The sequence below is a fragment of the Seriola dumerili genome, unplaced genomic scaffold (assembly GCF_002260705.1).
Source record: "Seriola dumerili isolate Sdu_G_001 unplaced genomic scaffold, Sdu_1.0 BDQW01000161.1, whole genome shotgun sequence".
NCBI classification, from domain to species: Eukaryota; Metazoa; Chordata; class Actinopteri; order Carangiformes; family Carangidae; genus Seriola; species Seriola dumerili.
In genome coordinates, this window is record NW_019174416.1 from 211,641 (window position 1) to 229,270 (window position 17,630).

The 17,630-nt window shown below is 41.3% G+C and overlaps 1 protein-coding gene across 2 annotated transcripts; it reads right to left on the reverse strand.

The window, feature by feature from the left end:
• Positions 1-1,265: 1,265 nt before the first annotated feature.
• Positions 1,266-17,519, reverse strand: LOC111226668 (cyclin-J-like). Of its 2 annotated transcripts, none has more exons than XM_022751939.1 (6): positions 17,296-17,519; positions 16,485-16,592; positions 12,476-12,686; positions 3,849-4,148; positions 3,590-3,749; positions 1,266-2,905 (listed from the first exon to the last, which is right to left on the reverse strand). In XM_022751939.1, exons 2-6 carry the CDS (start codon positions 16,560-16,562, stop codon positions 2,383-2,385), a joined length of 1,272 nt encoding a protein of 423 aa, XP_022607660.1. In that variant the 5' UTR covers positions 16,563-16,592; positions 17,296-17,519; the 3' UTR covers positions 1,266-2,382. The 2 variants fall into 2 exon arrangements, with proteins under 2 accessions (XP_022607660.1, XP_022607659.1); XM_022751938.1 differs by having other exon boundaries at positions 16,485-16,595.
• Between the last annotated feature and the right edge of the window lie 111 nt (positions 17,520-17,630).

A 17,630-nucleotide genomic window follows, 5' to 3' on the forward strand; every position in this document is an offset into this window, starting at 1 on the left:
ACTGAAAAAAACAACATATTGCACCTCTGTGAGAAGTTGCTCATGAATTATGAGGAAAAGAGCAAGTTGAACTCTAACCACCAACCACCAACAGCATTCATCAACAGAATCACAAAAAGCTTTAACTAAAAATACAATGAAAACAAAGGGAATGTAAAAAAAACAATATATAACAAAACTATACATCAACGTTAGCTAAACAAAGGCATAGTATCTTAGCTCATATCACTGAAAAACACATTAGCATGTCCTTTTCAGTGGTGGGAAAACAAACAGATGTCTAGCTGTAAAAGATCTGATGATTCATGATCATATCAGTCTGTCGTCAGTCGTCGAGTGTTGCAGTATTCAGAAGGCTTCATGTAGTATTATCTGAGAGATGCACGTCTAAGAATTCAAGGTTCACAGCTCAAGCATTGCAGCTGCTGAGGACAAGGCAGTGACATAGTAACATTTCATAGTTCCAGCTTCTCAAACGTGAAAATGTCGTGCTTTTCTTTGTCAAATATGATAGTTAATTGAATATCTTTGAGTTTTTGACTGCTGGGTTGGGTAAAGATATTTGAATTGATATATAATAATGGGTATGTTACACTACTTTGAGAAATGTTAAAGATGACAATTAATCAAGTTAATAGTCAACAGATTCATCGTCAATGAAAACAATCGTTAGCTAAAGCCCTAATTCACTCACAATCGGGTCAACGACATCTCAGAAGTTGGGGTCCATGGTCATTTAAGGTATCGCCATGGTAACCAGTGGGCAACTGACACTGGGAATCTGGATGTGTTTATACTTAAACAGGAAGTGGGAGATTGGGGATTGCAGTTTTAGAAATCTTGGAAGCAATTACAGACGACTGTCGACAGATGTTTGTGTGTGAAACCAGTGACCACGAGGCTGTTCCACTGCGATGCAAACAGACTGTGTTGTGCATTCAGTTACTGAGTTGTAAGCAAAGTATGGTCCAGTGATGGAGGGGGGCATTTCAGACCCCACAGATGCTGCATTAGCATCCGATTTAAAGCATAATCGCACAGAATAATGAGAAGGCTTAAAGTTTAGTTTCAGCCTTAAAACCTGAGCCTGAATATACAGTTCCTATAAACGGGTACAAAGAAAACTAACTTCTAAGTTGATATTAAAAAAAAAACTACACTACATATTAAAAAAAAAAAAAAAAAAAAAAAATTAAATCAAGAACAAGAAAAAATGAGTCATCATAAATAAAAGCTATGGCATGTTTCAATGGCATCATATTCAAGTAATCTTGTTCAAGTCCCTGATACTTAGTGGTTCATGTAAACATTGGAGTCATTAACACAGACACAGAACCAACAGTTCATAAGAAGGCAGCAGCAATTCATATGTACAATAGACAACCAACATCCACGTCTCGTTCACCACACTGGTCCAGTCACATCAGTTTGTGTTCAGTTTCTTTGAGTAGTGGACGCTGGAGAAATTAAAACTTTAGTATGACAAAGCCTGCAGGTTCATGAGAGCCACATTTTCACTGGGTGTTTGACGGCTCTGCCACAAGGCTCGACTTTGGAGGTGGGAGAGACGAGATGACAAGGACAAGCGAGAAGAGGAACGAAAAAAAAAACTGAAACACTGCAGGTGTGTTTGAGCTGCGGACTTCACCTGCTGTGCGCAAAACAATGAATTCTTCGTCTCCTCTGAGGTCTTATGTGGTGAGGAATTCCCAGAGGGGCCCTTCAGCTCTAACAGAGCTTACAGGCGTTAGATCAATGTTCGCTGACATTAAGGACACACAACCAAAAATTTCACCGACATACATAGCCTTTTTAATTCTTGCCAAGCCTCTGTTTCTTCTATCTCTCAAATGGTGGCTTAAGAAAAAATACCAGCCAATTTGTTCATTTTTTGGGATTAGAAATTAAAAAGAAAAAAAAGTCAAGCAGCAAGATATCCTTATCACACATACTTTGTGTTCTGTGCACTTCTAAAAATGGCTCAGCTATCACACAACTGAGAACAGGCACTGAATGAGGTGGGTGTTAGATCACACTGCTGCTTTCATCTCATTCACAGTGATGACAGTCTCATAATAGCACAGATTTATAAAACCAGTTCAAAATATGGCAATAACATTTTTGTAATGCCTCAGTATTTCAGTGGAGCACTTGTCACGTCAGTGTGATGACTTCCACCGGGTCTGTCTTGCCTTTGGACCTCTGCTTGCGTTTGAGGCGTCTCTGTGAGAGGGACGGGGGAGTTGGACATGATGAAGGTGTTGCGGTGCCGACGGAGAGAGAGAGGAGGTCTGTAAGTGGATGTTTCAGGGTAGGGAGCTGGGATGGAAGCATAGTAGTGCACTCCCGTGGGGGTTTGTGATCCCTCTCCGTCTCCTGGCGTCACCTGTCAAAGCAGCCGGCTGTGAAGGTGTGATGAGCCCCCAGGTAGCCACCGCTGTAGGCCATACTCAGACAGTGTCGCGGCTCTCCAGCGAGGGCCATCTGCACAGAAATTGGGCCCTGGAGCGGCAGCGCACGGGCCCCCGGCTGAAGACCAGAGGTCAGGCTCGGGTAGGAGGGAAACCCACCCCCAGGAGTCAAGGAGGGAGCGCCAGTTAGAAGACCCATCCTGTGGCTCTGAAAGAAGTCCTGAGACATGTTCACCACAGGCCCAAGAGCCTGGGAGTCAGCTAGCGCTTGCAGCTGGGACAGGGACGGGGAATGCTGGGAAAGGTGTGGGAAGCCATCGGGCTGAAAGAGCAGCTGTGGTGTGGAGGAGGTGGAGGAGGAAGAGGAGGCCGGTCTCTGGATGGCCGACACTGGAGAGAGGTGAGAGGTCTGGGGCTGAGACTGGAGGGAGGATGGTCGGTGAGGAGGAGTGGATTTGGTTTTGTTGGCCTCCTTAACGTCGTTGTCATGAGCACTGTGGAAGGGCAAGGCACACATACTTCAGTCACTATGGCATCAAAAGAAGAAAAGTAAATATACAAATATGTAGAATATTAGTAAAAAAAAAATGTCAATAGTACAGATGGTGTAGATAGATATGTAGAAAACAGTGGTGAATTAGAACTAAACTCATTGCTGTATTGTAGTGAGAAAGCAAAGTGTGTGAATACTTCAAGGAAAGATCCGTGCAGAAAAATGACTGCTCAAATAAATCCATTAACCAGAGCACAGATGTGTCTAAAGCAACCATTTTTACTCCCACACAATTAGTCTGAACATGTGCAAACAATTATACTTACACAGATGCAGACAAACAAACACACACTGCCACCCACTGACCAAGAAATGTGCAACTTAATTACAGCTGTTAAATTACACACTATTATTGCACACAACATTAGAAGCCTCTACTGGTTAAAGCAATAGGCATCGTATTATCCAAAACCATGGCAACAAAAGTACAGAGAGACAGGGCCTTAATGTCATCCATCTTCATCTTTCTTCTATCTACACTTTGAGAGGCTCGCCTGCCCGCCTGCCTTTCAGTTTTGATTTTTTCTATAAATGTATGCGTGTGTGTGTATGTGTGTGTGTGTGTGTGTGTGTGTGTGTGTGTGTGTGTGTGTGTGTGTGTGTGTGTGCCTTGTGTATCTCTTACAGCAGCATAAGTTCGATGCACTGGGTGAGGTGGTCCCAGGTGTAGCCTGTTAGCAGATGCAGAGCAGTCGTCCAGCTTGGGGAAATCTGAAGGCAAATGCGAGATGCTGCCACACACGCGGCAGCAACCTGAGATGGTCGGAAACTCAGGAACGCATGATCTAGAAGGACCCAGAGACAAGAGTTTCATAAATGCTTTGATTGAACTTACATCACATGCTAATCAATGAATATAGAAACACCTATTGAACTAAACCTACCTTGAAGTGAGACCTCCAGAAAGTAGTGAGTATATTTGTCCATGAAAGCCTTGGTTTTGGAGAGGGAGGACAGGGGCCAGCCGTTGTATAGGTCACCCTCCTGCACCGAGGCATGGAGGTAGTAGTCAATGAAGTGGGCGGGTGTGGGCATGCACAGATTCCAGCCAAAGGTCTCCAGCAGCAGAAGCTCCATTTTGATCAGATCCCTTTTGTTGAGAACCAGGTTCAGGCTACACATAAAACCCAGAGAGTTCAGCTGCTCCAGTTTGGGAACCCGGTCTTCTTTCTCCTCAAATTTACCTGGAAAGAAACAAACAGATGCAGCAGGTTTTAGTGTTTTGGTTCAGTTCATTCTGCAGATACAAATTTACACGCATGCTTTCTCTATATTGGACTTGGCGTGCAAGATGTTAACAAGATAAAGTGATATCACAGCAGCTGACATACTGTGTTTGGATCCTGGATGTGGTTATATCTTGGGTCAGAAGCCCTCAAGACTACGTAAACATTATTTTTGTTTTGCTCTTTTGGATCAAGATTTTGGAAAATAACCACATGTGGTTATCCCATGAAAACACATTGTACTGCCAAAACAATTAATTCATTAGTTGACCACCAAAAAATTAATCAGCATCAATTATGACAATTAATTGTTTAGGAAATTGTGACATCTTTCACTATTTCCTGAGATATTAAAGACCAAACAACTAACTAAAAATCATATATATGTACCATGAATAGATGAATTGTTTATAACAATAATAATAGTTTAAATAATCATTAATTGCAGCTAATGTATTAGTTAGATGTATTCTGTAAATCACAGCATCTCACTTATTAACAATTAAGTTAATGAGCATATTAGACAATTATCTGTAGAGTTCAATTAGTTTGAAAGCTCACAATATCTGCATCCAACATTAAATGCCAAGTTAAAATTCTAAACCCAAAGATAAACCCAGTTATCTTCATATGGGTTGACGATGACGGACTGTGGTTATTAATTACTTTATTCATTCTTTTATGTAAGCCACATACAGCAGGTTTATGGTCAGTTCTATAGAGCCTTACTCCAGCTCCACAGAACCTAACAAGTGCCTGCTAAGCACTGGCAGTTAAGTTGACTATTACTGAACATCTGGCTACAAAGCTAAGCCATTACACTAACAAGCCTGGGGAAGCATTACTATAGGCTTACAGCGTGGGGCACTTAGTATGGATTATACAAGCTTAACACTTTCTAGAAAAAAGTTCAGTTCGATTCCTGATATTTTCCTCTCACTTGCTCCAGATCCTTGCAGACATTACAGCAGTGCCATAATGCTGAGCCCCCCTCCCCATCCCAAGGCATACTCCTTTCCATAGCAACAGCCCCGAGGCCTCAGGGGTCCATGTGGCCAATGAAGAGGGGTGATTCTGCTTTTAATCCACGGGTCCAGCAGGCCTCTACTCAAACTTTAAGAATGAGGGCGAGGAGGTGGGTGTCAGGTTACACTGATACAGGCTTTGCTCTAAAGCATGTGCTTTGACTACACACAGCTTTCAGTAGGAAGATGTGGAGGCACATTGTAGACTTGCAATGGAACTAATTCACTCCCAAAACTACAGTTTAACAGTTACTGAATTTTTAAGGGCAATTAAAATATTTGAGAAAGCACAATAAATACACACGCAATAAATAAACGTGTGTTGATAAAACACATGACAATCAGTTTAATAAGGTAAAACTTTACCTTAAGTGTCCCTATACAGCATCCATCGCCAGTATTTAAACATTTATACATTTTTTATTCAAAAACTATAATATGGTTATAAGCAGATATTGCATTTATAAATAATATATATCTCCAAGTGTAACGCCTCCTATGGACACCCACAAGTGGAGGCTTGTGTATAAACAGATAATGTATGACAATATAATAAAGCACATTTGTTATTTATCAGACATATACACAGATGATTTTTCTGCAAAAAGCTGATTTAACTAGCTATTGCTCTGTGATTTGTCTACCTCTACCCAGAACTACTCTTGATTCACCACCTTTATGGAAAGTGTGGTTATATAATAATAATGACAGGGAAAATAAACCTTATATAAACAAACCAACACATAAAGATGAAAATAAGCACCTACACACTGCTGCCTGCTGACAAAGTGCCACTCAGTGGCTGTTGTCGAATTACTTGGTATTATATCCACAGGCTAGGATTAAAAAGTTATGTATCGCCTTTGTGAACATAAATCCAGCTGGGAATAACAGCAACCCTCTGTTGGGGTAAATCTTGGCCTCTAATCTAAAACTATGGCAACCAAACATTAGAAATAGGGGCTTTATTGATGTTTCCAAGCTGCAGTTAGAAGTGCAAGCAAGGATTGTCTGACAATGCACAGCTATTGTGGGTGTCTTTGATGGACCCCTTTTACCTCTTCATGCTCACGTCTCAGTGAGCAGGGGCATCTTCCTACTGAGTGTGAGTTTTACCACTAATGTTGCGACCTGCCATTAAGCATGGCAGGAGAGAGGAAGAAAGAGGGGATGGTTGAGAGAGCATGAGGGGAGGGCAGTGGGGGATCTGCAGCCCAACAGGCCAGAGGGGTAATTAGCAGACAGGCAGTAATGGCGTCTCTCCAGCAGAACAGGAAGCACAGTGAAACAGGGCTGTTTACACCCACAAGGGCTCGTTCCACGGCCCAGTCCACACTTGCCCCATTCTCTCACCCTCATATCCTCTGGATCAGGGCTCTGTCTGCTGCTAGACTTCTATGTCCACACAGACGCTGCCATAAAAAGTCATCAATGCCCCCAATCTCCACACAACCCCAGCCTCTTTGATCTTAAGAGGGACACAGAACAAGTCAATCTCCTCATTGTGCTCTGTGATTACTCTTTTGGTTTTATACGGTGGGTGACAGGGCACATGAGAGCGAGGGAAGCCCAACAGCTTTGAAAATGAAAAACAAAGCAACTTCAGAGGAACCTAAAGAAGTGTGGTATGAGTCTGAGCCACAAACCAGTTCGACTTACTGCAAAAAGAACTGACTCCTGTGCACATCACAGCCTGTATAACAATACAGTGGTCTCATTCATTTCAATGAGTTGGCACAGTAGGAGAGGAGCCATAGGAGGGCTAAAGCGAAAAAAAAGGGACAAAGAAGTTTATCCTGCTTCTACCTTTTCTGCAGCACAATGCAACGTCATCCAGTGTCAGGGCCAGGTATCATTTGAAATCTTACAGGGGGATGTCAACAAAGCATTATTTATATGTTGTATTTATCTGCTGATTATTTTCTTATTTAATCAATTAATTGTTTGATGAAAAAAATCCAGGGCACCTTCAAAATGCTTGTTTTGTCCAAACCTCTAACATATTCAATTAACTATAATGGGGGACTAATATTATTTAATTACTTTTAATTTCATTTATTACCAGAATTTTTTTCAGTCCACTAATTGTTTGATCTCTTGTGCTGATTTAAGTTTTGTAAACAATAATATTAAATGGATTAGGGTTAAACAACACTCTTTAACAGACTATACCTGATACCCTGCAGCAACATGCAAACACTATCCCAGCCCTTTTTACTCTTTTGCTGTTGTCAGTCTGAATGTGGCCTGAGAGAGACGGTGCATTCCTCCCCTGTGAGTTCAGCCTACCTGGAATGCAGGCAGCTCAATGATCCTATCTGAAGTCAGCGAGCAGGGAAGAGACACAGTGATTAAGGGAAAAAAACTGCCTTCCCTTTTATCTACAACAATTACCTTTCCATACACTGCAACTACAGGACACCTACTCTTTCTCACAGCACCCACAGGTGATGGTGATGATGAAAAAAGGTTGAGTAAACAGTGAGAGGTTACAGGTCAGGGGTTAGGAAGAGGTAAGGCTGGGATGCAGCTTCCTCCCAGGTGTGCTGTTTGGGGGAAAGGTGGGGTTGGGGAGGGGTTTACAGCAATAGGGTCTGTTAGGAAACCTGAGAGCTGTTCTCTCACACAGAAAGAAAGGCTTTTGTTTCTGTTGCTCCCCATTTTACAAATATCGTGTAATTATAGTTAATTTCACCCAGTACCTCAAAGAAATGAAAATCACTTCTGTGTTTTCAGACAGTTTTGAATGTCTTACAAAAAAGTATATCTGCCCAAAACACCCATAAATCATGAAAAGTAAACAGTCACATAGACATCAGATCTGTTGGAGAGAGAGTAGATGACTCACATGTTTTAGAAATATCAGAAAAGAGCTGTGTGTTATTAATAATTACTAGTTTCCTACAAATTGTGTAGTAAATTATGTCTGCAATTTCTCTAAAATTGTAACGAAAAGTCACAGATATTTGGTTCAATTTTATAAGAAAAATTAGGAAAATTAACGTTATACAAACTCAAAACTGGGAGATTAGAGCTACTAATGAATCCCTCAAAAGGACGGCATGAACATATGTGAATGTGTTTTTCAAACTGTTTATATTTAACATCATTATCATTTAATGTTGATAAAAGATGCCAATAAAGATTTAAGAGGAAAAAAAAAAAAAACTTTTAAGGCAATCTTCCCTTTCTTCCTCGTTCTCTCCTGCTTTTTCTTTTTGACTTGACAGCCGTGGAGGAATTTCCTCTGCTCTTTAAACTCCTTTTATTTGCTGGTTCATCTTTCATTGGTAGTGTGAAATTGATCGCAGCTCCATCACTGAATCTCCGTGTTGCCACCCCTGGCCCTGGCGGCTCACACATTGTAGACCTAGTCTGACCCTTGACCCCTGATACTAATGCCTGGGTGACCAGGGAGAATCCTAGAAACCCGGGCTTCTGTGTCTATGTATATGTATGTGTGTATGTGTGTGTGTGTGTGTGTGTGTGTGTGTGTGTGTGTGTGTGTGTGTGTGTTCTTGGGGGGATCCGTCAACAGAGTATAAAGCGCCTTGCCGTATGGGTGATGATGGCTGACACAGGGAATGTGTGGGCAAACAGAGCCTCAGGCATTACACAACAAAACAGAAAATACGACTAAATTCTGACAAGTGTACTAGAGTTTGTGTATTACAACTACACAACAGCTCTCAAACAAAAATATGAACTAGTGCATCTGATAATAATGAGTAATAGTGACATTTTCACAACCATAGATACATCTCTACATAATTTCATTAATTATGAGGGCCCCACATTACAACAGCTCCATCAGAATTATTGTCAAACCTCTGAGAGGGGGATAAAGGGGGAAGTGGGTTCCCTATTAATCTACATTTCAGGGCACCCTGCTGGGTGGTTCAGTTCTAATATGTTCCATTTTGCAGGCCACCTCTTCTCCCTCCCTTTCCACCCTGTTTAACATCAACAGCCGATCTGCCTTTGAAGTACTGCTCCACTCATTTCCCAACCCCCCAGGGATGTGGAGCTGCTTTTACTGGCCGCCCTGTCCCAGGACTGGCTCACTCTGCCTGTCCCTGACAAGGTGAGAGAACGAAGAGGAAACAGAGCCGGCAGCTGAAGGTAAAAGGACACCACCAGAACCCAGTCAGTTAAGTGGCTGTGTAGCAGTAAAGCAACGCCCTTTGAATAGGAAATGGATTCAACTTGAATGTGGATCTTAATTAGAGTGATCAGGAGAAAAAAAATCCATAGGTTTATCACAAGGTTGCCACAGCAACCATCTCTTCATTTAGCAATGTTAGCTTACAGCAAGTCTCGACCATGAACACACAAACACACGCCTCCACTCCTCAGTATCCGCTCCCCTCCCCCTCTCTGGGAAGCGTCTGGCTGGCTGTCCTGCCTGCATTGACGGGCTTTTGTTTGAGGCCTGACTCGGAGAGCATATGGCAGGTGCCCCTCAGCACACAGTACCTCCCCACCCCCGGGCTCCATGGGCCTAGTAAGTGTACTGTGCAATACCAGAGCTTCTTGTGCATTTCACAGGATGCTCTTTTTTGTTTTAGAGTCCCTCCAGTGAATCAGGTTCACTGAACAAAATAAGTGAAATATAGCATGAACAATAAGTCACTGCAGTAGCATCACAAAAATAAATCACAAGAGCATCTAAAGGTCATAATCAAGAGCCAGTTAACAAACTTCACAAAATACATAAAGCATGACAACAACAAAAAAACCCATAGGATTCTTGTGCTGCCTGGCAGACACATCCACAATGTCATTTAAAATAACAAATAGCTGCAGTATGAAGATCTCTGACTTCAGGGAGCAAGATCTGTCAGGAAGACTGATGTGATCACTGCAGGACTTCATGGACTGAACACAATAGAAACTTAAGTTTGCAGACTGATTTTCAAATGGAAATATGCAGTGTATACATGAACAGGCTTAACTGAAGCTGACATAAAATTTTCCAGGATTTTGGTTTCTTTGAGTAATTGGCTTCTCTGGAATAAAGAGAGGTCTCTAAATAAGTGCCCAACAGTCAATAACACTCAGTCCCTGTGGGCTTAAAAAACTGGCCACAATCTTACTCCTGCAAATGAAAAGGAGCTCATCCATGAACAAACACATGCACACACAAGCATCCACAAAAACACACACACAATGGAATAACAGGATTAAGCAGTGTCTGCTGAGAGGCACAAAAGAGGTAGCGATTAATTAACCGAGTGCGGAAGCCAGAAATATTTGAAGAAAGACAATGTATGTGCCTGTCAAAGGCAGGCAGAGGGACCTGGGGAGGCCGTTCAATAACTAGGCCAGATTCCAAAGCACCTCAGGACAGATAAAAACCAAAGACAACTTTGAATCAAACACCCTTTCAAGCCTTCATCAATCATGGCGGAGACTCCCTAGAGTCCTGGAGGAGTCAGAGGCAGGAAAGCAAAGAGGAGAGAGCCTGACTAACTGAGCGCCACAAATCAAAAGATTCAATAAAAAAACCTGATTAATCTAATACAAAATAGAAGAAAAACCTCTGTCCAGATTGGACTGAAAATATTTATATCACTCAATGAGCTAACTCTCAAAACTATTCTTGGATTCTCATGAGATGGCTTTTAAATAAAAACCTCTTTCAAGTCTCATATTCAAATTTATCCCACCACAGAGACTACTCTGATTGCAAAGATGGCCTGTATGCAACTACACATACGCACACACATGCGCTGAGCCCTCCCAAGTGAGCGGGCCCTGTTCCAGACTCCCACTTTGACGTTATCATTAGTCTAATTACCCATGATGCCAAGGGCTGCATTAATGTACAGAAAACCTCTGTCTGTTAATCATGAAACAGACACAGAGACACTAATAACTACCACACAACCTGCGCCATGCATCAGCAGGAGGAGAATGATTAACACACATGCTTTACACAAAACACACACACAAAGAAACACCTTTATATTTCACATGTTGGTTACTGGTTTCTGGACTAAATCATTTCTTCACTCACTTCTACAGAAACACTGACAGCTTAAGAAAAACAGCAACTACAAGCAAAGAATAATATCAACCAATCATTGGTCTAGAGAGGTGAAGATATTCAGGACTTAAAATACAAAGTTTTAACTTGATTGATTTATATCTGCAAAGTGCTTTTAGATTAGACTGATGTTTTTCTATATTTCTAGACAAATGAAAAGACCAAAACTGTTGATGGCAATCAGCCCCAAGCCCATTCACTAGTGAAAATGTAAATCTTGAAAATGGTCCCAAATTCAGATTCATTTGTTTTAAAAAGACTCAGTTGCTTCCTAAACAGGCTGGCAGCTGTAGTTTTTAGCAAGTGTTACTACAGGTACAGTGACCATGTTAGTTGTAATGAAGGAGCCTGTCATTCAGGGCAGTGGTGTGGCACACTGATGTGTTTTTGAACAGTGGAGGTCTAAAAACATCATGATGATGTGATCACACAGAAAAGTGCCATTAAAGAATTAACCCGAGGACAAAATGGATTTGTATGGGGTTTGTAGGCAGGCTGGGCTCTGTAACGAACCTAGTTTTCAATGACAGAGTAGAAAAAGTAGATGAAAAAAAAAACACGTCTTGGAGTAGAGGACATTTTGGCCTTGGTACGAAATCTAGTTCAACTCAAATGGACTGCATAGGACTAGAGTAACAGCAGCAGCCCCAGACATGTTATTACAGCTAGGATCAAAGACACAGATAAAGTTCTGCAGACACAAGCATAATCCCCAACAGTTTCTCCTAAAACAATGGTACAGTCATCCTACCACAATGGTAACCTTGTGCTTTTTAAACCAACATCGCAGCTGACAGTAAACTGTCATTACAGGCTATCAGATCAGTCTAAAAAGTGTAGCTAGAAAAGCAAAACATTATGGTCTCCGAAGCATAACTCGAATTAGCCTTGTTATAGGCCTTGTGCCATCTGTGCATGAACCAGTCACAGTATGTTTTTTTACCTCAGAATATTTACATTGCAGGCATCTACAGGTTAAGTCAAAATGCTGTTCAAAATGAAAACACAAGTTACCTCAGTACCATATTTAAGTTTAGATTTAAGAAATCAAGAACGCAAGCATCAATGTAAACACATGCTTGAGCCTAATAGGGAAAAATGAGCAATTAGTCTTTTAATAAATGTCCTGGTCAGGCAAAAACTACAGAAAACATAAAATAAACATGTTGGTGAATTTAGGGAAGAAGCTGTAAGGCTGTTCATAGACTTACTAGCTAGGAGCAGACAAGAGAGGGCAATCACATAGAGCTGCTTGACGGCCACATCATAGTGGTCCATGAACAAGTCCAGCAGGTAGACGGCCAGGTGACGTGCTGTAGGACATAGCTGGTAGCGATTACTGAGGATGGCCAACAAGTCTGCAAAGTACCGTCGCATGCCGATCTGCGGAGAGTGGGCCCGATAGACGGGTAACTTCAGCTCCTAGAGAGGGAGAAGAGAAGAGGGATGAGAGGGGACGTAACTCATCGGAGTGGGGAGGGGGTGAGAAGAACTGGGTGGGCAGGAAGCAGCGGTGAAGAAACACAGGGGTTGTAAAGAATATGCATAATAATAGTGAGCCATGCATGTCTCCTGCTGACTGGGTTTAACTGCTGTCAGGAGAGCTGCTATGGGTCTGAAATACTCATATTGAGAATAAAACTCAATTTACCACAGAAAAATCTAGATTATGCTTCAGCCTCATTTCAATTTCATTTAATTCACCATCGCTGCAGAGAACAGGAGCTAATTTGGGTCATTGCAGGGGTCTTGGTGCAACGGGCTGAGGGTGGTGGTGGTGTGTGTAGTTTGGGGGGGGGGTGGGGGGGTGGAGGTTGGGTAGTAGATAGGATTAGGTTTCACCCCTACCACATCTCCCATTCATGTTCAATTAGCTGCATGTGTTTCAAAGTGGAAGGAAGATACTCGGGGGCATTAGCATTGAATCGGCCCCGGGTATCTTCCCAATCAGCTCCAGAAAACAGGCGAGCACAAGGCTCCAGTTTCAAAATCTGCCTCAGAGTAAGAAACAAACAAAAAAAAAAAAAATCAGTGATGGATGTACAAACTTACTCTGCAGTTACTTTGTCAGTATTTAAGCTGCTTATCCCAGAAAATGTTTTTGTTTTCAAAAATGTTTTTTGGTCTCTGAGAATCTGAGTAAAAACAAGGGCTTTTCATTTGGATTTAATAAGAGATTGAGGATTGCTGGATTAATCTCCTTAAGATCAAACAGTCAGGGGTCCTTACATTAAAGGAGAAACACAGAAAATATCCACATCATGTTAGGACTGTTGTTTAGGAACATGCCTGCCTTCAGGCTGGCTCTAAAACTATTAGTTTAAAGCTCAGCGTTTCATAACATAGAAATACATGCTACAGTTAATACTTTGAATAACATAAAATTCTGTGAGGGCAAAACTACAAACACTGTTGGGTTTACACAAACTGTCAACTATTTATTTTGAGCACAACTAAGACAACAATGATGTTCAGACTGACATTTGAATTGAAACCAAAAATAAACAGTAACCCCCCTCCTCCCAAATCCACATATAGCAGCTCCACCCCCGGTGCCACAACCAACCACACCACCCAATCCTCCCCAAACTCTCCTCTCCTCCCACTGCTTCAGATTCTGCCTCTGGTCCATCTGTCTGTCTGGGGGTACAAGGGCAGCAGGAGGAGGGGGCTGCTGGAGTCTGGAGGGGCTCCAGGGGGTGGGTGGGTGGAGAGGTGCCTTTGTGGGGGACCCGCACCATAATTAAGGATTCCACAGCTGCCTCCGCCTGATTTGCATGTCTGATAATTTGCCACATGCTACACACCACCACTATCTCCCACATCAGGGCATTATCACGGCAGCAAACGTCATTAAGGCTGGATGAGACTGTGGGGGAGCAAACGCCATGCAGGAAATCTAAACAAAGTGTGAAGGCCTCTCCACAAACAGCTCTGACATCTGATATCCCCTTAAATTTTACTGCGCTTTCAGCTTATCCATTTCTGAAAACATTCACCTCTACTCATAAGTTTCTGAACAGCATACATTTGAATGGTTTTGGTAAAATATCATTAAAATTAGAAAACACTAGGCCTATCTGTTGATATTTCTTTTTTACATTAATTGTTTAATCCAAGAAATGTCAGAAAAGGTGTGAAAATACCCATCACAGTTTCACAAAGCCCAAGGTGACCCTTCACATTTCTGTTTTTGTCTGACCAATAGACCAAATGTATTCAATGCATAATGGTGAAAAGAAAAGCAGCAATTTTTCACATTTGATAAGCTGAATAAAAAGTAAATGTTTGGTATCTTTATAGACAATTGATTTGATTATTAAATTTAATTTTGGACTATTGATTCATATCAAGCAGTGCACTGTAGCTCTGCTGAAATCTATCATATTCCATTATATCTTATTTTGCCTCATTGTCCCAATTATTATCCTAATTATCAATCAACTAAACGATTCATTGATTAAGAGCATATAAAAATCCATGATCTTGAATTTTCATAAGTCCATAAATAAAAATATTTCAGTCTTTAGCGTAACAATCAGACACCCTGCTGTCACCACAAGGACATAAAAGTAAGCTTATGGCAGAAGAAAATCAAGCGGATATTCCTCTGCGGTATGAAAAAAAATGTCTTCTTGGAAAAAAGCCAAAAACTCTTTTGGTATATTTGCGCTTGATGTCTCACACTATCAAAAGATATCCATCAAGAAACTGGAAAAACTCTGGAAGGCCTGGAAGAGTGACTGTAATTTAAAACACAAGCAGTTTTATTGTAGCCAACTTTGAGACAAATATCATGTTGTTGTTTACTTCAGGTACCTAAATAAAGTGATCCTATTTCTATAAAAAATTAGTCTCAAGCATTTTTCAATTCACCATATGTAGCATTTACGATGAGGACATTACATTATATAGTCTATACTGTGGTGAGCCTGTTGCTTGGGATTTAACCAAAAATGCTGATATAAGGAGATCAAAACCTAAAATTTAGACTGACAGTATCTCTCTCTTTCATTATAGTACACAAGGAAAGAGTGAGTGTGTTGTTTAGTTTCCAGCTCTGCGCACAGATTTTCAGTCTAATTGACAGCTCACTCTGAGTCAGACACTGTCCAGCACGAACAAACTGAATCAAACTGTGTGTAAGTGAATGACTCATTGTAAGGCTCACAAACATCTGATTCACTGCAGTCCTCATTTCCACCAATACAGATATAACCTCTCGCACATCCAGGCACCTGATGTCTCAAACCTGATCTGTATTCATCTCCCTCACTGTGAAGCTGGCAGAAGAGCCTCAGCTCGAAGATGCCAGTCAAGTGACAGATGTCTCCATTAAAGTGACACGTGGGATGAAATATGATCGCGCTTCGAGGTTAATTAAGACATTCTTAATTAATGAGCCTGAACTCCTCCATGTAATCTAATTTAGATCATGTTTAAATAGACAACAGGACTGTGTAATTATATTTTCCTCCCAACTTTCAATACATTGTGCAGTATATGTGGAATAATCAACACAGGCCTGCTGGTTCAGAGTGTTTTGACTGTCTTATTTATTTTTTCTTGATTAATCATAAACAGCTAAAATGCCATTCACAATTCACTTAATTTTCCATTGCTCCATTAATCGTAAGGCTGCAATTAATGATTATTTTCAGTATCAACTAATTATGAAGTGATTATTTTCTCATCAGTTAAAATGACCATCACGATTTGAGTGATGGTCTTACAAATGTCTCGTTTTGTCCAACCAACAGTCCAAAAGCCAAAGATATTTATTTTACTTCAATGAAAGAACAAGAAAACCAGAAAATATTCTCATTTGAGAGGATAGCAAAAAGCAATTTTAGCCATTTTTGCTTTAAAATTTACTTTAACGATTAACCAATAATTAAAATTGTTACCAATTAACTGTAGTCAAGTGTAATTGATAAGAGCTGCATCATTGCAGCTCTTATCAATTGATTAATCAGCTAGCCATTTAGCTTTACTCATTTGTCTTTTGTTTTAGGTATACAGTAACATACAGTACAACACACTGCGATTTTCAAGTTGCTGTTTGTTGATAGTAAAGCTGTACAGACAATAAGTCATTTACTAATTTTTAATGTAAATCTTCAACACACACATTGAAAACATGTTTAGCTCATACTGTACTGCTCATAAACAATGAGTTTCCCATCAAAATAAAGCAGAGTGTAATGATGTCAGGCTCACCTTGATGCGGAGGGATTGATGGATATCTGCAGCTAGCTGTCCTTTCCACCATTGCAACTCCCTCTCCATCTTTCCCATCCAGAGGGGACTTCAAGAATCAAGTTTTACCTGCTGAGAGAGATGTGTCCAAAACAAGACAAAGTTCAAACTCTTCAACAGAGTGGCATGCTGGGCAAAGAAAGGTGAGGATAACTAGAAAATGTATAGTATAGTTTTCAAACAGGCTGTTGACTGGCAGATATAGCAGTAGTATCAAGCTGAACTAAAGTTATTCTGTAAATTTGTTCATTAAAATCGATTTTAAAGATTTGATCAACTACAGGCTGGTGTTTGTATCGTCAATCAGAGCAAGGCGGTTATTTCGGAGAAATCTGGTCGTTTTGATAAAGTTTTTGAACATCTTGCTAATCACACAGCACAGGTCTCTCCCCCTGCATAGGCCATTTTCTCTGCTCGGGAATTTAAATGGCTCAGTTAAATGCCCGCTCGACCACGCTATAGGTCAAATGAATCAAAGCAGCCTTTCATTAATGCCACTTTTGGTCTGGTTGTTCACTGTAACGATAAATTACTAACAAATCCTGCACTTTGGTTATCATCTAAAACGCGTCCGCACCACGAGACAGCGGCCAAACAGTGAGGCTACACAAGTTAACTGTCCACCGAGCCCAGAAACAGTCGCCTCGTTTAAAAACAAAAACGGCACACAGTGAATAAGCTAGACATCTCCGCACAAACACAACCCGTTCGTCCTACAGGACAGTAACCTTGTGAACTTTTCATCTCGGTGGTTATTACATGTGCCACTCACCGCTCCGACGGGAATGCCCCCCAGACCCCTTTGTCTCAGTCCGACATCCTGAATGAGAGAAGAACTCTTCGGCTCAACTTTGAGAAAGACCTCTTTTTTTCGGCCAAAAGACAAAGTTCAAATCCTCTGACAAGTTCGTAAAACAGCTGCCACCGCCAAATCCGGGCAACGGACGTTTGGTCGAGCCGTTTCCCCCAAACTGTTGACACTTTTTCCGAGAGATTTCGTTCAGCCGTTTCCTCTCCGGTGGCTCCGCGGTAACAAAGTCGCCTCCTCGGCTGCACCAGCTGCTGCTGCTGCGGTGCGAGGCTCGTGCGGCCGACGTGAAGGGCCCT

What these genes read in the sequence shown, in the direction of transcription:
- LOC111226668 (XM_022751939.1), bottom strand. Translation starts at nt 16,562, where the DNA reads ATGGGAAAGATGGAGAGGGAGTTGCAATGGTGGAAAGGACAGCTAGCT. An exon ending in ATCAATCCCTCCGCATCAAG is followed by an intron (nt 12,687 to 16,484) that starts GTGAGCCTGACA and finishes CTCCCTCTCTAG; the next exon opens with GAGCTGAAGTTACCCGTCTA. An exon ending in TCTGGAGGTCTCACTTCAAG is followed by an intron (nt 3,750 to 3,848) that starts GTAGGTTTAGTT and finishes GGGTCCTTCTAG; the next exon opens with ATCATGCGTTCCTGAGTTTC.